The sequence below is a fragment of the Garra rufa genome, chromosome 17 (assembly GCF_049309525.1).
Source record: "Garra rufa chromosome 17, GarRuf1.0, whole genome shotgun sequence".
Taxonomy (NCBI): Eukaryota; Metazoa; Chordata; class Actinopteri; order Cypriniformes; family Cyprinidae; genus Garra; species Garra rufa.
The window spans coordinates 6,397,060-6,424,106 of NC_133377.1; the positions used below are offsets into that span (position 1 = coordinate 6,397,060).

The following is a 27,047-nucleotide window of genomic DNA, read 5'->3' on the forward strand; positions in this document are numbered from 1 at the left end:
TAAGCAGTTTTGTGATCATAATGCTAAACTAGACTGCTGTTGATAAATGTTCATTTGCATTCTTCTATTTCCCAGGAATTAAACTACGAAATATTAATCACATAAAAAGAAGAAAAAAGAAAAAATGTGTTATTATTTATTTTTCTGCAAGTACACAATAAATTGTCAAATAATAAATAAATTAATTAATAAAAAAATGTCAACATTTTTGAATGATTAAACTAAAAGTTTTATTAAAACTAAACTTTATTAGAATTAGTAAGTAAAAGTATTAGAAAAATAAAATTAAATAATAAAATTAAAAATAAATTAATTTAAAATATTTAAAATATTATTAAAATAAAAGTAACTGGTGATGCTTTTCTTTATAATCAGTATGGAAAAGTGGTAGAAGAATTAAAATAAAATCAAATAATTTAAATATTATTAAAATAAATGTAACTGATAATGCTTTTCCATACAAATAATATGGAAAAGTGGTAGAAGAAATAAAATGAAATAAAATTTTAAATAAATCAAATTAAATTAAATAATTTAAACATTAAAATAAAAGTAACTAGTGATGCTTTTCCTTACAATTAGTATGGAAAAGTGGTAGAAGAATTAAAATAAAATAAAATAATATATATATATATATATATATATATATATATATATATATATATATATATATATATATATATTAATAAAGTAAAAGTAACTAGTGATGCTTTTCATTATAATTAGTATGAAAAAAGGATTAGTAGAAATAAATAATAATAATAATTTAAATATTATTCAAATAAAAGTAACTGGTGATGCTATTTTACAATCAGTATGAAAAAGTGGTAGAAGAAATAAAATAAATAAAATAATAGAAATATTAAAATAAAACATTTTCAGCAAGACTACATAATCATATATATATATATATATTATATAATAATACATAATTATAGGTATATGATACAAAATCTATTGATATAACAATATATAATGCATTATTACAGAATTTTAAAATACTAATATATTCATCATATATTTCTATATGAAATTAGATTTTGCTCATTTATATATATATATATATATACACTTATTTATACAAAATATTAATAAAATGCTGTCATTTAGTTCTTCTGTTAATCTAAAAATACTAAAAAATAATGCATCCGTAGTTCCACAGAAATATTAACAAACTGTTTTCAACATTGATTATAACAAGAAATGTTTCTTGAGAAGCAAATCAGAATATTAGAATGATTTCTGAAGGATCATGTGACACTGAAGACTGGAGGAATGATTCAGGAATACATTATATTCTAAAATAGAAAAACAATCCTTTTAAACTGTAATAATATTTCACAGTATTGCTGTTTTTATTTTTGATCAAATTAATGCAGCCTTGGTAAGACACTTATTCCATAAACAAAAAATGGTATTAATAAAATACATATTATTGTATGATTAAAAAACATTATTATTTAAATAATATTTTAGTATCTTTATTAGTATAATCATTTTCTGAAGGTTAAGCACCTTTAACCTTAATTTGTTGACTTTGTTGAAGAGGCCTTCCTCGGCTGTAGACTCCTGTGTTTTGTTTGTGACAAACAGACTCAAAGTAAGTCATACCTGTCATTTTCAGCACAATATAGGGACAGTGAAATGTCCAGCTGAAGGACACAGAGAGTGGAGTCATAAAAAGACTGGATTCATTGAGTCTGAGTGGTGTTGGTTGTCGTGGAGGCCCTGACTCCATTCCACTCGCACAAAGACGCCATTGATCCTCCACTGGTCACATTATCCCACAGCCGCTAGTGGAAAGAGGCTTTGTCAGGCCTCAGTTTCAGAGAAAGTCATTTTCAGAGAAGATCAAATCAGCTATAAACAGAAACACTCACCTCTCCAGCTCACCAGCAATGACTTGCTCCGGAAATGTTCACACTGTACGTTTGAGCAACTTGACAGAGGATGTTACCCAATAACGTGTACAACTGTCATGTAATACAGATATCAGCATCATTTTTAAATAATTAAACTAAAATGTCACTGGTGATGCTTTTCCTGTATTAGAATTAGTATGTATTTATTTATTAGTATTAGTATTAGCGGTAGAAAGATACAAAATAAGATATAAACAGAAACGAAAATAAATATTATTAAAATGAAAGGTCACTGGTGATGCTTTTCAATATTAGAATTAGTACAGAAAAGTGATAGAAGAAATAAAATAAAATAAAATAATATATATATATATATATATATATATATATATATATATATTAAAATAAAAATTCACTGGTAATGCTTTTTTTAAAATTAGAATTAGTACGTAAAAGCAGTAGAAAAAAAAGCCGAAATGAAATAAAATAAATTAATATAAAATAAAATACAATAAAATAAATATTATTAAAATAAAAAAGTCCCTGATGATGCTTTTCTTTTATTAAAATTAGTACGAAAAAAAGGTGGTAGAAGAAATAAACTAAAATAAAAAAGCAAAATGAAATAAAATATATTTATTTAAATTAGTATGGAAAAGTGGTAAAAGAAATAAAATAAAATAAATTAATATAAAATAAAATACAATAAAATAAATATTATTAAAATAAAAAAGTCCCTGATGATGCTTTTCTTTTATTAAAATTAGTACAAAAAAAGTGGTATAGAAGAAATAAATTAAAATAAAAAAGCGAAATGAAATAAAATATATTTATTTAAATTAGTATGGAAAAGTGGTAGAAGAAATAAAATAAAATAAAATAAATTTATATAAAATCAAATACAATAAAATAAATATTATTAAAATAAAAAGTCCCTGGTGGTGCTTTTATTAGAATTAGTACGAAAAAAAATTTGGTAAAAGAAATAAAAAAATAAAATAAAAAAAATAAAAAAAATATTAAAATAAACGTTCTCTGGTGATGCTTATTAGAATTAGTATAGAAAAGTGGTAGAAGAAATAAAATAAAATAATAAAATGAAATAAAATTAATTTGTTTAAATTAATATGGAAAAGTGGTAGAAGAAATAAAATAAAATAAAATAAAATAAAATAATATAAAATAAAACACAATAAAATAAATATTAAAATAAAAAGTCCCTGGTGATTCTTTTATTTTATTAGAATTAGTACAGAAAAGTGGTAGAATAAGATAAAAAAAAAATAAAATAAAAAAATAAGTTTATTTAAATTAGTAGGAAAAGTGGTAGAAGAAATAAAATAAAATAATAAAATGAAATAAAATAAAATAAATTTATTTAAATTAGTACAGAAAAGAAGAAATAAAATCAAATAATCTGAAATAAAAAAAAAACAATAAATTAAATATTATTAAAATAAAAAGTCCCTGATGATTCTTTCTTTTATTAGAATTAGTATGGAAAAGTGGTAGAAGAAATAAAAAAATAAATAAAATAAAAAATATTAAAATAAAAGGTCACTGGTGATGCTTTTCCTTTATTACAATTAGTGTGGAAAAGTAGTAGAAGTAATAATAATAAAAAAATAAAAATAAAATAAAAATAAATGAATTTAAATATTATTAATAGGTCATTGGTTATACTTTCCTTTATTACAATTAGTATGGAAAAGTGGTATAAGTAATTAAATAAAATATAAAATAAAATAAATATATTATTAAATTAAATGATTTTCCTTTATCAGAATTAGTACAAAATTAGTAATAAAAGTGGGCGAAGAAATAAAATAAAGTAATAAAATAAAAATAAAAGGTTTAAAAAATGAGTACAGATAAGCGGTAGAAGAAATAAAAGAAAAGAATAAAAGAAAAGACAAAAAAAGAATTTAAATAATAATCAAATTAATTTTATTGTATAATAATTCAAATTATTATTTAAAATAATCATAATAAAAGGTTACAGAGAAAAAAGTTACACCACAATCTTATCATATAAAACCAGTCGCTTTAAGGACACGTCAGTCTTTTCGAAGGAACGGTGTTCAAGAAACTTCCTTTTGAGCGCTTCATTGAGCAAATGTTTGAAGGGCAGGATTTCACCAGCAAACTACACGTCGTATGTAGACTATTAAGAATCCTGTATACAATACACACCCTATTATATTACAGAGAACAGATTATAATACACTAGTGACTTATAACATCCAAATATTCCTACATATTCCAAATAACAGATGTCCTTCAGATGCAGCAACAAACAATTCATTCAAATCTGTGTTCAATGTTTGATGATAACATGATAAAAAATATGCATGAATAAACAGGGTTCTCATTCTAACACCACGTCATGCCTCAAAATTAGAAAAGCCCATTAATGTACCCTTCTGACATCACCTTTCAGTGCTCAGCCAATCGTAGAAAGCCCAATCATACCAGTCTTCAATAGCTTATCAAGACTATCTGCTGACCTGTCCTTGGCGCCAAGCCAAATAAAAGAGTTAATGCAAAGTTTGCTTGCAAAATAAGGCTGAATAGCTGAATAGAAATACATTCCAGAACAGAAGAGGGGTGGGCGGAGCCTCAGGTGAACAGCTATAAGAGCCGCACAGGTGAAACAGAGAGACACCAGGAGTCTGAGTCCGAACACACTCAGGAAAGAAACCAAGAACAGGTGAGGAACTGACATTACAGACTTTTATATGCTTATATGTTTCTCTGAAAGCTTTCCCAGGTCATTTTCAAATGTGCAACACTAACTGCCAAGACTGAAGTTTAAACAATGCTTTGTCATTTCCTAACAGCTGTATATTGAAATGTTTGGCTCTTTCAGCTTCTAAAGATGCTTAAAGGAATACTATCAGTGCTCTTGGTCCTGGTGACCTTGTCTTCTGCCATGGGGAAGCCTGACAAGACCACTCCAAAGAAAGAAAAGAGGATTCCTCAGACTCTCTCCAGAGGTCAGCTTAACGAAAACATCCCAAAATATAATTTGTATCAGCTTTTTTATATATGCAACTATATTTGCAGAAAGTATTATAAGGATCCTTTTCGTTAAGGTTGTGAAATGCTATGTCATACCTCACTTTGTGCAATACTGATGTAGTAGAAGTCATCATTCGCATCGGTTAAGTAGATGATGGCTGTTGTTAGGATTCATATTCGGTATTATTTTCCTTTCAGGATGGGGTGATCAGCTCATTTGGGCACAGACGTATGAGGAAGCTCTGTTTTGGTCACGATCCAAGTGAGAAATGCTCATAAATGTTCAATAATCAGGACTTTTAATGATTTTTGATATACATTTAACTTTTTTCAATGGCTTTAACTAGGAACAAGCCCCTCATGGTCATCTTTCATTTGGAGGACTGTCCACACAGCCAGGGTAAGGCTCAAATAAAGACTTTGACAATTTTTGGTTAGTTTAAAATTACCAGAGCAGTTTACCGTAATGTGTTTGATATTATTTCAACAGCTATGAAGAAAGCCTTCGCGGAGGATAAAGAAATCCAGAAATTGGTCGATGAGGAATTTGTGATCTTGAACTTGGTGGTGAGTAGCCCAACATTACACTAGTTAAACAGTTAGCCTCACTGACAATGAACAGTATTTTGATTTATAGATCAGTATTTAAAGTACTAATCTTTAGGTTCTAGTCGTCTGTTATGAGTATAAATGTCTGTGAATTGAACTTTTACAGTACGAGACCACAGATAAACACTTGTCTCCTGACGGCCAGTACGTTCCCAGAATCATCTTTGTTGGTGAGTTGATTTAATCATGAATGATACATAAATAGCTAATGCTACACGTTATGAAATAGTCTTCATAAATGATTCAAACCCTTTCCTTGCTTCAGATCCCTCCATGACTGTTCGTGCAGACATCACTGGCCGCTATTCCAACCGCATGTACGCCTATGAACCCAACGACATGAAACTCTGTAAGTCTGAAAGCCGTTTCAATGCTAAAAATGATTATCCCATTTTATCAAACTGACAGCATCATTCGTTTGGTTTTGTTTCCACAGTGTTGAGCAACATGCAAAGAGCCATGAAGTTTCTGAAGACAGAGTTGTGAACACAAAAGCCTAATGTTTTTGTCCGCCGAAAGGATGTTACTTCCTTGAGGGTCACTATTTTCCTGTCATTTGTTTACTGACGGCATGAAACGCACTGTAAAGACCTGTACAAAATTGAAATATGTTCTTTAAGTAGATGGCAAACTTCAGGCTTTCTTTTCATGTTTTTTTTTTTCAATAAATGAAGTTGTTTGAAAAATCGTTTCTCCTGGTCATTTGTTTATGCTGTTATATTTGCGCCGTTTATTCAAAGCAGAAGCCATGTGGGTTTTCTATTTAAAGGGACAGCTCGTCTAAAAATGAAAATTCTGTCATTAACTTACCTCAAAACCTGTTTGAATTTATCTATTATACTAAGCACAAATACAGATGTTTTCAAATGATTTGTAAACTAGCATAGGAAAAAAGTACTATGGAAGTCAATGGCTACCGTTGGATAGTTTGTTTAACTGTTCCTTTAACGGAGTCTCCGGTTAGTGTCCTGGTGGGAGGAGTCAGAGTAACTGCAAGCCAGAGCCATATAAAAAGAGAGTTGCGACACGCTTTGATCTCGCCGCCGCACGGTCACGTGGTTCATGGAGCGCTCAATAGTTCCAAACAGCTCCGCGCTGTCAATGTGTTTGAATGGAGTTAAATAGGATAGACAGCAGTTTTACTATATTTGCAGCAATTTCGAGTAATTATTAACACATAATGTGCAATGATTGTGTATTGATAACTTCTCTGAATACGCTTTACAATCGCATTTTATTCTGGGGAAAGATAAAGAGACATAATTAATATGTTCTCATACTCTTTGGCAGTCAAATGTGACCAAACACCTTAAGTGTAACTTTTATTCAATTAAATAACTGTAATATATATAGTTAAGTTCTATTTAGTAAATATTTTGAGGAGGTTTTTTGTACTTAATATGTGCAATAATGATCCTGACCATTTAAAAGATAACATTTTCTAATATAGTATTTAGATTAAAGTTAGTGTAATATTTAAGGTTAAATACATCTGCATGTGTATTTGGACATGATCAAACACTCTTTTTTATACAGTATGTTTCGATTTAATGATTTAATGTTAAATTAAAAAAAAGTAATTTACTCTTGTTTTATGATATTCAAATATACAACATAAGTGAATATTATAAAAGGCAAGCAAAAATGGCATTTAACATAATAGAAAAGATGAAAATAATGTTTAAAAAACACAAGGCAACGAATTGCATTCAGCATACATTTTTATCGTGTTTCTTGAATGCAGTCTTTACTGAAACTCATTCAACCTCCTACAGTGAGAGAAAGATTGCAGAAAGACTAAAAACATAAAAATATGACAACTAGTATCTGGTTATGGTCGCTATTACGGTGTTTCTCACGTTATCCAGCTGCATTTACAGTTTAACTGTTTATTTTTTAACGATAAACATTAACTATAACATGCTTCATAAAACACCACGATTGGCCAGTTTTCCGAGAGGTCAACTGATGCGTTAAAATGTAAAGAAATGCAGTAATTTCTTCAATATACTTGCGACTGTGCTTGAGAAGCGCTGAAATGAATGGGCTTCAATGGAGGAGCTATTGGTTGTTTGGAACTATTGACCGCTCCATCACACGCTTTACTTCCGCATTCCTCAGTTCCTATGGAAGCCTATGGGAGTGTCGCAACTCTCTTTTTATATGGCTCTGCTGCAAGCAAGCAGCATGTTTTCCTGAGTCATATTGTTGCTTGGTTACTAGCTGCCTTTGTTATACACTGAGCTCTAGGCCTGAGCGTGTCAGTCTCTGATTGGCTTTGAGGTTAGAGGAAGTTGCTGTCTTGAAATGCACTGAAAATGAATAGGATTTCAGACAATAAAGGCATTAGCCACTATTGTGGAAACCCAATAATTAGGTTATACACAAAAAAGACAAAATGAGCCAAAGTACAATTGTGTCCTCAGGGTCTTTATTTTTATTTTTTTCTGATTTCAAATGCTTCAGAGCGTAGTTCACAGAACCAGTGGATATAGATGTACATTTCAATGAGGAATTCATGCAAGAAGGCAAAACGATACACAAAATCAAATCGGTAAACTAACACACACTTGGATACGTAAAACAAAATAAGCAGATAAATATGTAGTATGAAATCTGAGATCAGTGCTCAAGAAAATGTTTTTACTTTGCAATTTTATACTAATTAGTGAAGTCCAGTAGTGTATCTAGCATTCTGGCAGTTTTTTCATTGCAACTTTATTGCATTCTGAGCATCTCCAATTTTTATCGTTCATGCTAATTGATAACATGTACCTTAATATAATAATATAAGAAACTGATGTGGATTTGATATTGTCAGCATATATAAAATAGTGTCATGCTCACACACTGCAAACTGTTTTGATCACAGCAGCTCATTTTCTCTTAATGTTTTCTACGACAGTTGAGGTCAAAAGTTCACATACATCTTGCAGAATCTGCAAAATGTTAATTATTTGACCAAAATAGGAGTGATCATATAAAACGCATGTTATTTTTTATTTAGTACTGACCTGATTAAGATATATTTCACATTAAAAAAGCTCTTAATGCATTGTGTTTCCTTCTGGAGCATCATTGAACATTTGAACCTTCTGTAATAGTTGCATTTGAGTCCCTCAGTTTGAAAAGATGGATTTCAAAATCATACAGTCATTGTTGGAAGAGGTTTAAATATACAAAAATGCTGTAAAACCAAAGAATTAATGTGACCTGAAGGATTTTTCTGAAGAACGGTGACAAGGACAAGCAAGGGACTCATGAACAACTATCACTAAACAAAAACAAAAAAAAAACACAAAATTCCGGTAACAACAGAGTGTTAAGAATCAAGTGTATGTAAACTTTTGAACATGGTCATTTTTATAAATTCAACTATTATTTTCTCTTGTGGACTATATATAAACTTCTTTCATGTGAAATATCTTATTCAGGTCAGTGCTAAATAAATAATAACATGCATTTTGTATGATCCCTCTTATTTTGGTAAAATAATTAACATTTTGCAGGTTTTGCAAGGTGTATCTAAACTTTTGACCTCAATTGTAAAATAAAATTGATAACATAAAATCGAGTGGTCTTTGTTGTTTAGCCCATTAGTGTAAGTACTGCATATTGGTTTTTGGTGTTCTGTTCTTTCATCGAGAGGAATTCTTCAAGCATAAGTACAGCCTCATAGTCATAACGTACAGTACAGTACAGTACAGTGCGGTCACACTGTACTCTTGAAAAATCAAGCACATATTTATATATAGCAGCAAGAGCACGCAGACTGGTCTCCTCTTCAGTAAAAGCAAACGCACACTCTCTTTAACAGCTCCAGTGAGATATCCAGTGGTCCGACGACGAATTCATCATAAGAATCAAACCTACAGGAAGGCGCTGGGATTCGCCCGTGGGTCTTTTTGGTTTCTGTACCTGTATGTCAGCCAAACTCCCAGGATCTGAAACAAGCAGAACGACAAGAGGAAACTTAAGTTAACCATTTAAAAGTATACACTACTAATATTTTTTATGTCTCTTCTGCTCACCAAGCCTGCATTTATTTGATCCAAAGAACAGCAAAAACAGTACAATTTTGAAATATTTGTACTATTTAAAATAACTGTTTTCTATTTAAATATTTTAAAATGTAATTTATTCCTGTGATCAAAAGATACATTTTCAGCATTAATATTCTGGTCATCAGTGTCACATGATCTTTCAGAGATTTGCTGTCAAAGAAACATTTATTATTATTATTATTATCATTATTTTAAACAGTTGAGTATTTTTTTTTCCAGGACTCTTTTATGAATAGAAAGATCCAAAGATCAGCATTTAGCTTAAATAAAAAGCTTTTTATAACATTATACACTATACCATTCAAAAGTTTGGAGTCAATATTTTTTGAGGGGAAGAAATTATATGAATTAATACTTTTATTTAGCATGAATGCTATAAATTGATCAAAAGTAATGATTAAGACATTTATAATGTTACAAAAGATTTATATTTCAGATAAATGTTGTTCTTCTGAACTTTCAATATGCCAAAGAAACCTGAAAAAAAAAAAAAACTATTTAGTTGTTTTTAACATAATAATAATAATAATAAATGTTTTTTTTTTGAGCAGCAAATCAGAATATTAGAATGATTTCTGAAGGATCATTGACTGGAGTAATGATGCTAAAAATTCAGCTTTGAAATCACAGGAATAAATTATATTTTAAATATATTCAAATAGAAAACAGCTATTTTAAAAAGTAAAAATATTTCAAAATGTTACTGTTTTTGCTGTACGTTAGATCAAATAAATGCAGGCTTTGTGAGCAGAAGAAACTTCTATTAAAAACATTAAATATTGTACTGTTCAAATACTTTTGACTGGTAGTGTAGTTCACCCAAAAATAAAACATGTAGATGAGGTTGTGTCTTTATCTGGAATTTAGCATTATGTTACTTGCCTCTGCAGTGAATGGGTGCCATCAGAATGAGAGTCCAAACAGCTAATAAAAACATCACAATAATCCACAAGTAATCTACACGACTCCAGTCCATCAAATAACATCTTGTGAAGCGAAAAGCAGTGTGTTTGTAATAAACAAATCCATCAAGGTGTTTTAACTTCTTTCAATAATCCATAATAACTTTATCCGCTGAAAAAGTGCATCTCTTGTTGTTCTCCTAAAACAAAATCCACCAGGATATTTGTTTAGAGCTGTTTTGGACTGTTTTCACTTGTAAACCTGTGCATTTTTCTCTCCTGATTGAGACAAGCTGAGTTTCTCACTGGACTAAGCAATATTATTGATAGACTCAGCAGTAGTTTTAAGTTATAAATGTGTTATTTAAGGATTTGCTTATCACAAAATTGGAGCTTTTAACTTCACAAGATGTTAATTGATGGACTGGAGTCGTGTAGATTACTTGTGGATTATTGTGATGTTTTTATCAGCTGTTTGGACTCTCATTCTGACGGCACCCATTCACTTGCATTGGTGAGCAAGTGATGTAATGCTACATTTCTCCAAATCTGTTCATCTACATCTTGGATGACCTTAGGGTGAGTACATTTTGAGCAAATGTGCAATTTCTGTATCTTTTTATTTAAAAATAACAAATATTTTTAAGATACCTGACAATGAAGAAAAATGAACAAAACCATAAATCATTCAATCTGTAAAGGTCAGTGAAGAATCTAAAAGAAGTGAGTTAATTTAGCAGACTGACCTCGGTGAAGCTGAAGAAGAGGCCGATCCCTCCGACGAAGCGCAGCACCTCGCCGGCGTGCTCCCGGATCTTCGCTGCACACGTGGTGCAAGTGCTGTAATGAAAGCAGGGCTGCACGAGGGCGAAAAAAGACATTGACAAGAGCGCCGAGTTATTATAATGGAACAAATAATGCAATTACTTAACTTGTCACACACTTGCAAGTTCATTAAGCTATCATCAGCATACAAATGAGTAGCACAACCATTATCACCCACACAGGTGTCATTTATATCGTTCAACACATGCAATGCTACAGGAACACAACAAAACAACAATGAAGTTTTTGTATTGAGAAAAATTACAGCAGCGCAGCTTCCATTGACATCCATGTGGGAGAAACCACAGCAGTTCAGACTCTTCTCCACGTCCCTCTGAGTGGTCAGAGAGTTGTTCCAGCCCACCTCCAACAGGTGATTCTACACAAAGGATGAGAAAACACAACATGGTACAATCAATGAAAAGCAAAGCATTCTATTTATAAAGATCTGAGCTTGCAGAAGTCTATTGGCAGGTGTGGCAAAAGAGTTAATTTTAGAACGTTTATAGAATATTGGCAGCTCTGAATGTAAACAATGCCACTGAACCGAACAGAACTTGCATATTTTGCTGATTATTGCTGGTGAAAATGGTTAATTATGGTCATGTTTTGGGCTGTACTAATCAGTCAGACCAGGGACAACATTGAGTACTACAGACTGCCAAAAGTTATAACAAATCAAGGAGAAGAGTGGAAAAAAGGCATCTGTGGTTGGTCAAACTGAACCAGGATTTCCAGGGCAAGAATCCTGTTTGTTCAACAACGTTTGTTCTTATAATTTACGGTCAGGTAGGTGAAATGTAATATCTATATTTTACCACCTTTTAACTTGAGTTTGTCAAATATTGTGTCCTTTCCAGCTTACTAAGATTTAGCAGCTTCCACCCATTTTTACCATGGTTTAGACAGCATAAATTAGCAGAACAACGTATTCAGTAGTAAATTCACTGTGCAATCCATGCTGTTGTTTACACGCAAGTGTTGCTGATATGGCTGCACATTCGGGTAACTGACCAAATTGTGACATTAGTACAAACCCTCTATTTGGAGCCCCAAATATGTCTCTATATAAACACTGTGCTTCTAATTTGATAGCAACAGCTTTGACAGGACCCTTTTCTATTCTAACACAGCTTAAAAAAAAAAGATTTATTCAGTCAGTGTGGAAGAACTTGACTGGTCTGCAGAAAGCAAAGTCCTGATCCCAGCTGAACACCTTTTGAGTGACTTTAAATGCAGACTTTGGGCCAAAAACTCATCACCAAACACCAATGACTTATACATTGACTGGGTACAGTCATTTTTGACACTTCCAAAGCGGTTGAAACAGAGATGGAAATACAATTTATACATTTACAAATACATGAATTGTTTCCATCTTTGTTGCCACAGTTTTGGAGGTGCCGTTTTCTGTTCTAAAGAAGGGGTGTCCCAATAATTTTGGTCACTGGTGTTTGGTGATGAGTTTTTGGCTCAAGGTCTGCATTTCAAGTCACACCAGAGGTGTTCAGCTGGGTTTAGGACTTTGCTTTCTGCAGACCAGTCAAATTCTTCCACACTGACTGAATCAATAATTTATTTTTGAACCTTGCCTTATACAAAAAAGCATTGTCATGTTAGAATAGAAGAGTGTCCTGTCAAATTTAAAATTAAAAGCACACAATCCCCTAAAATATCATTTTATGCTTAAAAATGAAAAAAATCTGTCCATTAGAAGAGGGTGTGTGTGTGTGTGTGTATATATATATATATATATAGTATTTATTTTTAATGTTTCTGAGTCTCTTATTCTCACCAAAGTTGCATTTATTTGATCAAAAATACAGTAATATTGTATCTATTATTTTAAAATAACTTCTTTCTATCTGAACTTATTTTAAAATGTAAATTATTCCTGTGATGCAAAGCTAAATTTTCTGTATCATTACTTCAGTTTTCAGTGTCACATGATCCTTCAGAAATCATTCTAATTATTTGCTGTTCAGAAAACATTTCTTATCATCAACAATGTTGAAAACAGTTGTGCTGCTTAATATTTTTGTGCAAATAATGATACTTATTTTCCCCAGAACAACATTTATCTAAAACAGAAATCTTTTGTCACATTATAAATGCATTTAGTCACTTTTGATCAATTACAAAAGTGTCCATGGCATGCTGAATAAAAATAGTTTGAAGTCTTACTGAACCCAAAGTTTTGAATGGTAATGTATATTTGGAGCACATTTCTAAGACTAAAGACCACCAGAGTAGATTTATGCGAGTATATTATAGTAAAATACAGTGATCAGTCTTACCTGTTGCTCCTCATTGATAGCCAGACACGCACTGGACACAGAAAACTGAACTACAAACACCAGGAACAGGATGATCATGTACTATTGTCAACGAGTTAAGGATTAAAACACAAAAATGCAAATGCAGAAATATTCATAATGCACCAATAACACCAAGTCTACCTCTATCTTGAGTAGAATTTAGAAGTTCTGCATGAAATATCAGAAGTTTAAATAAAACAAAATTAGATTCAACAAGGCATAATGTAAATTAAGGCATATTTAGTGGCCTGTTTGGGGTTTTTCTCTTGAAACCCAATAATAAATGGTAATGACTTACAGAATTGTATTACACTGTAAGCGGTGCATAAAATACAAACATGATTTATTTTATGTTTTATTGAGTATGAAATGTAATATACTGCAATAGTGTCCTATCCCTTAACAGACTTCCAGAATAATCATGCAATCATTCCTCCCCGAGTAACCATGTAATCATATTTAAGCTTCTTCCAGGACATTTTTAGTAATGACCCAAATTCATCTTGGGATTAGTTCATTTCATTTCATTTGAGAGTGGTAGACACACATTTGTCATGTCTACTGCACCACTCTATGGTCACACAGTGAAATGCATTACATGAGCAGATCATAATCCTGTCTCATTTTCATAAGCAATAAAGAACAACACAGAGCATATCATGCAATGACTCACATTATTCAACTCACACATAATGTTGTTTGCATGAGGCCATTTAAAATACTCATATGAACATTTATAAATGGTTTAAGCCATTAAAAAAAGCATTTAAAAAAATCAATATAGTCTAATTACCTAGCTATTTTGTTTCAGTTATTATTTTTTTGACTGATTACAGTGCATCTCCAGTGGCGTCTAGTTTACTGTAAGAAACCAGACACAATAAGCATGGATACACCAAGAAAATTAGGATTCATGCAAACTGTTTTAACTTTCCGACCCTGACATAATTATTGCAAATGTACAGCTAAAATGATTTATTCATTCTGCTTAATATAAATGTGAACCTGGACTTAAAGGAGTAGTTCACTTTCAGAACAAAAATTTACAGATAATGTACTCACCCCCTTGACATCCAAGATGTTCATGTCTTTCTTTCTTTCTTCAGTCATAAGGATTTCTCTCCATATAATGGACTTCTATGGTGCTCCCGAGTTTGTACTTCCAAAATGCAGCTTCAAATGGCTCTAAACAATCACAGGTGAGGAAAGAAGGATCTTATCTAGCAAAACGACAGTTTTTTTCTAAAAACAATTACAATTTATATACTTTTTAACCTCAAATGCTCGTCTTGTCTAGCTCTGTGTGTACTCTGTGTAGAGATTAAAAAAATGTGTAAATTGTAAATGTTTTTAGAAAATAACCAATCATTTTGCTAGATAAGACCCTTCTTCCTCGGCTGGGATCATTTAGAGCCGTTTAAAGCTGCATTTAAACTGCATTTTGGAAGTTCAAACTCGGAGGCACCATAGAAGTCCATTATATGGAGAGAAATCCTGAAATGTTTTTCCTCAAAAAACATAATTTCTTAACGACTGAAGAAAGAAAGACATGGATCTTGGATGTCAAGGGGGTGAGTACATTATCTGTAAATTTTTGTTTTGAAAGTGAACTACTCCTTTAAGTAGCACGGGTATATTTGTAGCAAATTGTGTCAAAATGATAGATTTTTTGGTTTATGCTAAAAATCATTAGGATATTTAGTAAAGATCATGTTCCATGAAGATATTTTGTACATTTTCTACCATAAATATGCAAATACGTAATTGCTAAGAACTTAATTTAGACAACTTTAAAGGCGATTTTCTCAATATTTCAATTTTTTTGCACCCTCAAGCTTTTTAAATAGTTGTATCTCAACCAAATATTGTCTTATCCTAACAAACCATACATCAATGGAAAGCTTTCATATGATGTATAAATCTCAATAAAAAAATTGATCCTTATGACTGGTTTTGTGGTCCAGGGCCATAAAATGTTTTCACGACAAGCAAACAATCGGCCATATTAGCAACATTAAATATAAACAATGCCACTGAGCCAAATAAAACTGGCATATTTTGCTGATTATTGCTGCTGATCAATTATCGTCATGTTTTGGGCTGTACTAATCGATTGGACCAGGGAAAACATTTAGAGTAATACAGACTGCCAAAAGTTAACAAATCAAGCAGAAGAGTGCAAAAAACTGAGGAACAGAAGGCGTTTGTGGTTGGCCAAACTGAACCAGGATTTCCAGGGCAAGAATCTTGACAACATTTGTGTTTGTACTTATCATTTCTGATCAGGTAGGTGAAATCTTAGGCTAATATCTTAACTAATAATGTTCTTTACCACCTATTAACTTTAGCTTGTCAAAATATTGTGTCCTTTCCTGCTAACTAAGTCCTTCTCTATATGATTTAGCAGCTTGCACATGTTTTTTCCTGAGTTTAGACAGTGCAAATTAGCAGAACAATGTATTCAGTAATACATGAACTGTGCAATCCATGCTGTTGTTTACATACAAGTATTAAACCCTTACAATTACTAATGTCTAAATTCAGAACAAATTAGTTGTAGAGCACTGTTTGATCATAGTAAAGGATACAAAGAACAGCAAAACCTGGTGGTGCTTCATGGCACCAATAAGTCCAGCGAGGGCAACAAAGAAGAGGAAGACCCCCACTCCAATGATGCCACCCACCACCTGGAAGCTCGACACCAAGCCAAAACACTTGCCCCAGGCGGCAATGCCAATCATCAGCAAGCTCACCATCTGAAAACAGGGAGGAAAAATACTGTTAGTATTAAAGGAGTAGTTCACTTTCGTAACAAAAATTTGTACTCACCCCCTTGTCATCCAAGATGTCCATGTCTTTCTTTCTTCAGTCGTAAAGAAATTATGTTTTTTGAGGAAAACATTTCAGGATTTCTCTCCATATAGTGGACTTCTATGCTGCCCCCGAGTTTAAACTTCCAAAATGCAGCTTCAAATGGCTCTAAACGATCACAGCCGAGGAAAGGAGGGTCTTATCTAGCAAAACGATCGGTTATTTTGTACATTTTTTTTTTTACAATTTATAAAAGTATAGCTAGACAGGATGAGCATTTGAGATGAAAAAGTTTATAAATTGTAATTTTTTTTTTTTAGAAAATAACCGATCGTTTTGCTAGATAAGACCCTTTTTTCTTCGGCTGTGATCATTTAGAGCCATTTGAAGCTGCCATTTTGAAAGTTCAAACTCGGGGCACCATAGAAGTCCGTTATATGGAGAGAAATCCTGAAATGTTTTCCTCAAAAAACAATTTCCTTACGACTGAAGAAAGAAAGACCTGAACATCTTGGATGACAAGGGGGTGAGTACATTATCTGTAGATTTCTGTTCTGAAAGTGAACTACTCCTTTAAGTAAACTGAAATAAAACACAATTAGGTGGAAAACCAAACAAAGTTTAAATCGATCAAATAATGCGACTGGGTTTAGGTTCCTGTTGACTCTGTCAGTGGTGATTCATGGGAAAACAAATGGCAGGCAAATGGCACCGTTTTCTGAGAATGGCCCAGCAACAGCTGTGATGTCACTTGAGCAATAAAACACAAGCCTATTCTTTCCTTAAAGCAGAAATGAGTATTTAGAGGTTAGTCCATATTGACCAACAAAGAGAAATGCCCCCTGAGCTACTGCTTCCTCCTATTAAGTAACAAGTGAATGATCCCAGCTGATAATAATGTTTTCTTTCTCTAATGTAAATGGTGAGTGCAGACATGTTTGATCAACACCACAATATCAGCTCCAGACTAATGAAGCAGGATATCTGTATTAGTAGAACAAAAGCAGGATGTGACTTCGGCAAAACAGACGAGTTGCGAGGATGTTATTCTACAGGCTGCGTGTGAAACCAGAACCGCTCATCGGCCTCATTCCACACAAAGAATCTCTCTAAATAATTCACATGAATCCTGAGACACCGACGGCTGCAATACAGCCTCACAGAAACACTATGTTCTTGTATGAGTATTTGCTAAACAGATGTGCTAATGTTATGATAAAGCCTGATAAAGATGTTCCATATGGTTGCTTCCATTCTCGCATTGGTTACTCACAACATAGAGGATGTTGAGCGCGCACAGGGAATTCTTGGAGCAGGTGAATCCAGCGCAACCCATCTTGAATGCTGTTATTTCTCCCCGACAAAAGCTTTCACCCGTGTAAATGTTTTGTATTTGGAAATGTCAGTTACATGACATGCAAATCCAACAATTTAAGAGACGAAACTGTAGTTGAGCAACGAGAAAATAAGACGCGTGTGGTTCAGACCAATTCACAGTGAACGCTGATGCATGAGAGGTTGCCAGATCCACAACTAAAATCCATCCTTTTTTAAGATTAAGGTGGGATGCTCAGTGTCGTTTTTAAGCTTAGTGGAGTTTGACCGCAAATTTGCTAATGAACTATAATACAATATAATATAAATGCAATTCTTTCAAATTGATAATTTCTGTGTATAGAAAATACAAGATTGTAGCTTACACAAGTTTTCTTTGGACTTAGCCTACAAATTGTACTTTTATAATTCAACTTATATCATGAGTATAATAAGTTCTATAATAAATTATATTATATTTTATTTTAATTAATATAATAAGCTGTTTTACAATTAATACTTTATTATTTATTTGTTATATTATGAATATGGAGCATAGATTGTTTAAAAAAAATCTTCCGGAAAAGAAAAGAAGAAAATATGTAGGCCTATATGTTTTATTTTTATTAATTTATTTATTTGGCTTAAAAACAGAAACAAAAAAAATACCAATAAGTTAGATACAATAACAATAGTTACGTGAATACCAAGGTGATAATTTATTCTCATAAAATATTTATATATATGTAATGTGGGAAAGCGCATTCCAAGAGGGGTTTTACATCGACCTGGCAACCATGCAAGGAGGCGGGACTGGCAGTGCGCGGTAAAATTGATTGGTCAGTTTTCTTGAATGATGATCGTACAGACCATAGACTCATTGACAGGACGTGGTTTGCACGTATTCCCGCGTCCCCCTAGTAACAGTTGCGAAGACAAGCATTTATTCCAGACAACAATAATGGCTGCGAAGTCAAAGATGAAAACTGTTGATGGTTTTATGCCTATACCTGTAGTTTAACGTTTGAAGAGGTCAGCAAATGATCCAGGTATTGCAGAATTGTCATGTGACATGTTTTAGTTTATGCCTCTGTGTTTGTCCTTATTCACAGAGTTTGTGCCGAAATAAAACTGATATTTTTACATTAAGTTTTACATTCTTCCATTCTCATTTTTAATATTAATTAACGTGAAGATTATAATAGGTGGGACAGGACTTTTTATACACAATTTTATAATATATAACAGTATATATATATATATATATATATATATATATATATATATATACACATATATAACATATATCACACACACATTATATATATACACATATATAACATATATCACACACACATTATATATATCTATATCTATATATATCTATATATATATATATATATATATATATATATATATATATACATATAACACATAGTCGATATATAACATATATATAATTTCTTAATTTTATGTGACGGGGTTGAGTTGTTAAGCTTGACAGTACCCTCCCTGACTATAATATGCCTCAAAAAGATGAAAAAAAAGTATGATACTACTAATAATTTTGCACCACTATTTAAGAGATCTAAATGATGTCATTTCTGGTAAATAATGCCACATTTGAGCAGAGCCTAAATTATTATGGCCGTAGAATGGTTAGTGTGACAGGGTTGAGTTCAGACTGAAGAACTAAAGGACTGAACTTTAAAGTCTGTTTTTTATAAAATATTTCGCAGTTTTTTAGACCAAATATCACAGACACTATGCACATTTTGTTAATAATTTAAGTACAAACTCAGTGAAGTACCTTAGGGACATGACAAAATGCTTAGTTTAAGATAGATATGACATTATTTTATATATAAAAAAATTAAAATGCAATAATTCATTTTATTCATTATAATGGGCATACCAAAGTATTGTGAAAAGCTTTGAACAATTAATTTGGGTGAACCACTACTTTAGAAACTATATACAGTCAAGCCCGAAATTATTCATACCCCTGGCAAATTCTGATTAAAGTTACTTTTATTTAACCAACAAGTTTTTTTTTTTTGTCTGGGTATAATAAGATGTACAAAAGGCATCATTGTGGAAAAAAATATTTCTCAGCTTTTATTTACATTTGAACAAAACTTGGCATGTCCAAAATTATTCATACCCTTTGCAAACTGTCACAGATATGGGAAAATCCAAAGTTCTATACCATTCCAAATAGTCCAAGCTGTTCTAAAGCATCCTAATTACCCTGATTCTTTGGGAACAGCTGTTTTAATCAACTCAACAGGTGAAAAACAGAAGCTCTCTGCTGTTGGTTTGTGGACAGTCATGGCTAACACCATGTCTACACCGTGCCGCAACAGCTAAAGTCTGTCTACACTGGACGCAACAAAGCGACCATTGCAAATCATTTAAACTTTGTGTGAGCACGTCATAAATAGAGGCCAAGGCCATCCTGATGAATCTGGGCTCTGCTGGTGGCAACATCTCAAGGCAGACAGTCCATCGGACACTGCACACCGCTGGGTTCCACGGACGCAGACCAAGGAGGACACCACTTCTCCAGATAAGGCACACAAAAGCCTGCTTGGCCTTTGCAAATGCTTATGTGGACAAAGAAGAAGACTTCTGGTCTTCTGTTTTATGGTCTGATAAAACAAAAATTGAATTGTTTGGCCACAATGATGTAGCCTTCATTTGGTGTAAAAAAGGAGAAGCCTTCAACCCTAAGAACACCATCCCCACTGTCAAACATGGTGGTGGGAACCTAATGTTTTTGGGGTGTTTTTCAGCCGGTGAACCAGGGAACCTCATCACAGTAAACGGCACCATGAAAAAGGAGCAATACATCAAAATTCTCAACAACAACATCAGGCAGTCTGCAGAGAAACTTGGCCTTGGGCACCAGTGGACATTTCAGCACGACAACGACCCAAAACACACAGCAAAAGTGGTGACGAAATGGTTAGCAGACAAAAACATTAACATTTTGCAGTGGCCCAGCCAGAGTCCTGACTTAAATCCAATTGAGAATCTGTGGAGGGATCTAAAGATCAGGGTGATGGCAAGAAGACCCTCCAACCTGAAAGAGTTGGAGCTCATAGATGAATGGGCAGAAATACCAGTGGAGACATGCAAAAAGCTGGTCAGCAATTCTAGGAAGTGTTTGTTTGCTGTTACAGCCAATAAAGGCTTTTCTATTGATTATTGAAAAAAAAGCTGAGAAATACTTTTTTTTCCACAATGATGCCTCTTGTACATTGTATTATTATTTTTTGGGAGAAGCCTGTGTCATTTCCGCTAATAAAAAACTTGCTGGTTGAATAAAAGTAACTTTATTTATGTAATTGCATTAGTGAGATACTGGTCTCTGCTATAACATATTTTAGAGATAAGTAATGTGGCATGCATTATAGATTACTTGAAGTAATATAAATGCATAATCGCAGCCCAGGGCCAAATGTCTAAAAAATTTTATGTAAACTGGGTTTATGATTTAGCTTTAGATTTAACAACTATATATTGCAGACCTTTTCCTTGTAATTAAAGGAATAGTACTTTCTTCAGTTGAACATAAAATACGTTATTTTGAAGAACGCTGGTAACCAAACTGTTCTAAAAATCTTATTTTGTGTTTAACAGAAAATAAGAAAATCTGAAACATAAGAAGAAGATCTGAAACATGTTACGTGAGTATAAATTCCTCTTTGATAGATGCGCTGATGCAGTCGCTAGAGGGCAGACGTCTGCTCCAGTCAAGACACACAAGTTTTCCTGAGGCGCAGAGATAATAAGATCAGAGTAAAGCTGACCTGCCAGTGAGAGAACAGAAGCGGGCTGTGTTTAAATCTCAAGGGCCCCTAGGGCACTTACACAGTCAAAGTCTACGGGATGAGAAAGGCCTTTTAAAGTGCTTGTTTTAGCTGAAATGAAAGAATTAAATTGTGGGATTTAAAGTGATAATGTGAAAGGTCTGTGAACCAGTTTCTTAAGATGGTTTATGGTTGTTTGGTAATCCAATCGTGTTCCAATCATGTTTTCAGTCATCCTAGTCAATATATAATGATAAAACAAACAAACTGCACAATATCTGCAAAGCAATCTAAATGCAATTTATCTGCAAGTTTTTGCCATGGTTTTAACAGCTTTTTATTCTATTGACCACTAGGAGGCAGCAAAGTCATTATCTGTTTTTGAAGATGGTCTCTGCAGTGTTATTTTGGTAGGCTATCATTGAGATGCCATTATAGTTTTCATCAATATTTTGTGTAATTTCTGTTTTCACTTTGTTTTATTTTTTTTTGTTTTTTTCTCCGCTATTTTTATGAACTATGTTTTTGAATAGTATTAAAATAATAATATATTTTTTTATTCATTTTTATTCCAGTAATTTATTCCAATAATACATTATTATTGATAAATAATTGATAATTGATAAATGTTTTTGTATATTTTATTTCCATTAATGTTTATATTTGATGTAATGAAATGTTTTTTTTGTTATAAGTACCACTCTCATTTTCATTTGCTCACATATTTAATTAATTGTATTACAGTCATATAAAATTAAATTATTAAAATAACATAACACAATAAGATAAAATAAATAAATATAATTTTTTTTAAATGTATTGAAAAAAAGAATTGAAATATTAAAAAAAAAAAGGTAGCTGGTGATGCTTTTTATTATTAGAATTAGCACGGAAAAGTTGTAGAAGTAATAAAATAAAATATTTGAAATATTATTAAAATAAAAGGTCACTGGTTATGCTTTTTCCTTATTAGAATTAGTACGGAAAAGTGGTAATGAAATAAAAAATAAAAATAAAAATAATAATAAAATAAAGTAAAGTAAAGTTAAGTAAAGTAAAATAAAATAAAATAAAATAAAATAAAATAAAATAAAATAAAATAATTGAAATATTATTAAAATAAAAGGCCACTGGTGATGCTTTTCTTTTAATAGAATTAGTACGGAAAAGTTGTAGAAGTAATCAAATAATAAAATAAAAAATATTTGAAAATTATTAAAATAAAAGGTCACTGGTTATGCTTTTCCTTTATTAGAATTAGTACAGAAAAGTGGTAATAAAAAAAAATAATTTAAATGAAATAAAATAATTAAAATAAAGTAAAATAAAATAAAATAAAATAATAGAAAAATTATTAAAATAAAAGGCCACTGGTGATGCTTTTCTTTTAATAGAATTAGTACAGAAAAATGGAAGAAGTAATAAAAAACAGAATTTTAATAGAATTAGTATAGAAAAGTGGTAGAAGTAATAAAATAAAATAAAAAAATTGAAATATTATTCAAATAAAAGGTCACTGATGATGCTTTTCCTTTATTAAATTAAGTACTGAAAAGTGGTAGCAGTAATAAATTAAAATAAAATAAAATAATTGAAATATTATTCAAATAAAAGGTCACCGGTGATGGAATTAGAATAATAGTGCAATAGAATTAGTACAGAAAAGTGGTAGAAGTAATAAAATAAAATAACTGAGAGATCAGCAAATGAGGACAAGCACTGCCAATCTCACACATTTTGAACAAGCTCATAAATGCCACATGTCTAAAAGGTGACAAACATCTATGTTGTTAATGTTGTTAAAAGCAGCTGATTACTAGTCTGACTGGTGGCTTTTCTCTTTAAGATTCAGCAGACTCTGCAGATGTCACAATATCTCAGCTGCCTGATTGTGATGCTGCTGTTGTGAACTCATTATCACCTTTTTATTTCTTCAGTTCTGCTGATATATGCGTCTCACATTTGATCACGGAGGGGGAAAAAAGTGATAAAATGGCCCTGTTTTCTGATCTCAATATTAAAGTGCGACGAATTGCAGAGAACATTAGTTGCTGGTTTGCCCTTGAGAGGGTGATAAGTTCTAGATTTGGCACCCGTACTTATTCAGCGTGTCCTATTTTAGCCACTATAAAGGGGTGCAGTAAAAAGAAATCACACTAACCGCCCTGAATCTGTCAAAATCTTGTCCACACTGCTGCCTCCAACAGAAAATCATAGCATAATCCTTGGAAATGGCCACTATTTTATTGCCTTCAAGGCAACAGAGGGAGAGCGCTTGTTCAGCAACTAGGCGAGATTAAAGCCCAAGAGTTATTTCGCCTGTCTCACAACATAGAAAAAAATGTCTTTCATGGGAAGCACATGCTTAAAATAAACACAATTTTAATTTCAATTTTAGTTATTTTATTGTATCAAATGAAACTAAATAAAAATTATACATGTTGCTTTGATGAATATCTTAAATAAACCGTTACATTTTTGTAAATTGTATTTCCATTAATGTTTATATTTGATGTAATGAATGTTTTATTATTATTATTATTGTTATAAAACCAGGATTACCACTTTCATTTTCATTTTCTCACATATTTAACTGATTGTATTACAGTCAAATAAAACAAAATTAATAAAATATCATAACATAATAAAATAAAACAAATAAATATAAATACATGTATTAATGTATTAAAAATAAAATAAAATAATTGAAATATTATTTTAAAAAAGTGATGCTTTTGCTTTAATAGAATTAGTACGGAAAAGTGGTAGAAGTAATAAAATAAAATAAAATACAATAATTAAAATATTATTAAAATAAAAGGTCACTGGTGATGCTTTTCCTTTATTTGAATTACTACGGAAAAGTGGTAGATAAAATAAAATAAAATAATAAAATAAAATAATTGAAATATTATTAAAATAAAATGTCCCTGGTGGTGATTTTTTCTTTATTAGAATTAGTACGGAAAAGTGGTCGAAGAAATAAAATAAAATAAAATAAAATAAAATAAAATAAAATAAAATAAAATAAAATAAAATAAAATAAAATAAAATAAAATAAAATAAAATAAAATTAAATTAAATTAAATTAAATTAAATTAAATTAAATAAAATTAAATAAAATAAAATAAAATAAAATAAAATAAAATTAAAATAAAATAAAATAACATAAAATAAAATAAAATAAAATTAAATAAAATTAAATTAAAATAAACGGTCACTGGTGATGATTTTTCAAATAGAATTAGTATGGAAAAGTAGTAGAAGTAATCAAATCATAACATAATAAAATAAAATAAATAAATATAAATACATGTATTAAAAATAAAATAAAATAAAATAATTGAAATATTATTTTTTAAAAAGTGATGCTTTTGCTTTATTAGAATTAGTACGGAAAAGTGGTAGAAGTAATAAAATAAAATAAAATAAAATAAAATAAAATACAATAATTGAAATATTTTTAAAATAAAATGTCACTGGTGATGCTTTCCCTTTATTTGAATTAGTACGGAAAAGTGGTAGATAAAATAAAATAAAATAAAATAAAATAATTGAAATATTATTAAAATAAAAGGTCCCTGGTGGTGATTTTCTTTTAATAGAATTTGTACTGAAAAGTGGTAGAAAAAGTAAAATAAAATAAAAGGTCACTGGTGATGCTTTTCCTTTAATAGAATTAGTACGGAAAAATGTATTTATCATCACTTTTGATAACTTTAATAAATCCTCGCTAAATAAAAGTATTAATTTTTATAATTTCTTTGCCGGAATGGTATAATGTATAATGTTACAAAAACTTTTTGGGTCATCAAAGAATCCAGAAAAATCAACTGTTTTAAATATTCATAATAATAAATGTTTCTTGAACAGCAAATCAGAATATAGCAATGATTTCTGAAGGATCATGTGACACTAAAGTCTAAAGTAATGATGCTGAAAATGTATCTTTAATCACAGGAGTAAATTATATTTTAAAATATATTCAAATAGAAAGCAGTTATTGTAAATAGTAAAAGTATTTCACAATATTACTGTTTTTGCTGTACTTTGAATCAAATAAATGCAGGTTTGGTGAGCAGAAGAGACTTCTTTAAAAACATAAAAAATCTTACTGTTCAAAAACTTTTGACTGGTAGTGTGTATTAGACAAAAAATACTTTCAAATTAAAAGCAATATATACTGAATAAGCAATAAGCAAAAAAGACTGCATAAGCAAAAAACCTCAACAGTGCCGTTATCCAAGATCACATACTTACAGTAACCTAGTGTACCTAAATTAAAGTGCATAAATGAACAGAACAGACTCTCTGCCAATAAAGCAATTTAAAAAGCATTTTAAAAGATTACAACTTGTGAGTCTCCTGAAATAAGACCCCATTGACAGATCTGAGCCCCTGATGAAGATAAAGGATTACCCCGATGCTTTCTGTGCACTTTATTCATGCTTTTTTGATGACATGCACTGCAAGCACATTTGAAATAAACCTTCTATTACTACTGAATGAGTGTGAAATCTATGGGATGTGCCCTGCTCCATCTCTCTAGGGTCCTGTAGGGTTTTTTTTTATCTGGTGATGGTACATTAACGCTCTCTGAAGTCCCCTGACGGCACATTCTTTCTGTTATGTCACGGCCACACAGATTTTTTTACAGACCTGTTATATCAAGAGAGGACTTCAAAAGCTTTCAGAAGGCAAGACACATCCATTTACAATGAGCAACACAGTCTGGAGTCTTAAAAGCTCACCCTCGACCTCTCTTTCCCTCCTCTGCGCCAACATAGCTTTTGACTTGGGCCCACTAGAGTGCAGGATGAGTTAGAGTAGACTCACATCAATATTACAGCCAGTTACAGCTGAAAAATGTATTGATAAACAATATTAGGGGTGCTTGCTAAAGCTTAGGGAGATTTGAATAAACTTCCAACCTGGTCCGGGAAAAGACAACTCAGAGAATTGTTTGATTTGCTGTCAAACGATTAATTGCAATTAATCACATCCAAAATAAGTTTTTGTTTATTTATTATGTATATATAAATACACACACATAGTTTTGAAATGTATACAGTATTTGTATTCATATAATTTATATTATACAGTGCCTTCCGAAAATATTCATTCCTCTTCACTTTTTTCACATTTTATTATGTTGCTGCCTTATGTTAAACTGCTTTATTTTATTTTTTTTTACATCAATCTACACTCCATACACTATCATGGCAAAGCAAAAAACAGGTTTTTAACATTTTTGCAAATTTATTCAAAATTAAAAACCTAAATAATTCCATTGCGTAAGTATTCATACCCTTTTCTGGGACAGTTCAAATTTAGCTCAGGATCATTCATATTGCTTGTAGATGTTATTACACTTCGAGTGGAGTTAACCTGTGGCAAATTCCGCACTAAACCACAGAAAAAATGTGTGGAAGCTGCTAAATCATATAGAGAAGGACTTGGTAAGCAGGACAGGGTGCAATATTTTGACAAACTAAAGTTAATAGGT

General features: G+C 31.3%; 2 protein-coding genes across 2 annotated transcripts; one reads left to right on the forward strand and one right to left on the reverse strand.

The window, feature by feature from the left end:
- Window positions 1–4,441: 4,441 nt before the first annotated feature.
- agr2 (anterior gradient 2) lies at window positions 4,442–6,178 on the forward strand. Its single transcript, XM_073822187.1, has 8 exons — window positions 4,442–4,572; window positions 4,732–4,858; window positions 5,082–5,145; window positions 5,231–5,283; window positions 5,374–5,450; window positions 5,599–5,662; window positions 5,758–5,841; window positions 5,929–6,178. The coding sequence occupies exons 2-8, from the start codon at window positions 4,741–4,743 to the stop codon at window positions 5,976–5,978; spliced, it is 510 nt and encodes a 169-aa protein (XP_073678288.1). The 5' UTR covers window positions 4,442–4,572; window positions 4,732–4,740; the 3' UTR covers window positions 5,979–6,178.
- A 1,723-nt stretch (window positions 6,179–7,901) lies between these two features.
- Window positions 7,902–17,903, reverse strand: tspan13b (tetraspanin 13b). Its single transcript, XM_073822142.1, has 6 exons — window positions 17,686–17,903; window positions 16,190–16,357; window positions 13,581–13,661; window positions 11,549–11,662; window positions 11,205–11,315; window positions 7,902–9,436 (listed from the first exon to the last, which is right to left on the reverse strand). The coding sequence occupies exons 1-6, from the start codon at window positions 17,746–17,748 to the stop codon at window positions 9,362–9,364; spliced, it is 612 nt and encodes a 203-aa protein (XP_073678243.1). The 5' UTR covers window positions 17,749–17,903; the 3' UTR covers window positions 7,902–9,361.
- Between the last annotated feature and the right edge of the window lie 9,144 nt (window positions 17,904–27,047).

What these genes read in the sequence shown, in the direction of transcription:
- agr2 (XM_073822187.1), top strand. Translation starts at nt 4,741, where the DNA reads ATGCTTAAAGGAATACTATCAGTGCTCTTGGTCCTGGTGACCTTGTCT. An exon ending in TCCCAGAATCATCTTTGTTG is followed by an intron (nt 5,663 to 5,757) that starts GTGAGTTGATTT and finishes TCCTTGCTTCAG; the next exon opens with ATCCCTCCATGACTGTTCGT. An exon ending in ACCCAACGACATGAAACTCT is followed by an intron (nt 5,842 to 5,928) that starts GTAAGTCTGAAA and finishes TTGTTTCCACAG; the next exon opens with TGTTGAGCAACATGCAAAGA.
- tspan13b (XM_073822142.1), bottom strand. Translation starts at nt 17,748, where the DNA reads ATGGGTTGCGCTGGATTCACCTGCTCCAAGAATTCCCTGTGCGCGCTC. An exon ending in CGCTCAACATCCTCTATGTT is followed by an intron (nt 16,358 to 17,685) that starts GTGAGTAACCAA and finishes CCCTGTTTTCAG; the next exon opens with ATGGTGAGCTTGCTGATGAT. An exon ending in ACCAGGTTTTGCTGTTCTTT is followed by an intron (nt 13,662 to 16,189) that starts GTATCCTTTACT and finishes CGTTGACAATAG; the next exon opens with TACATGATCATCCTGTTCCT.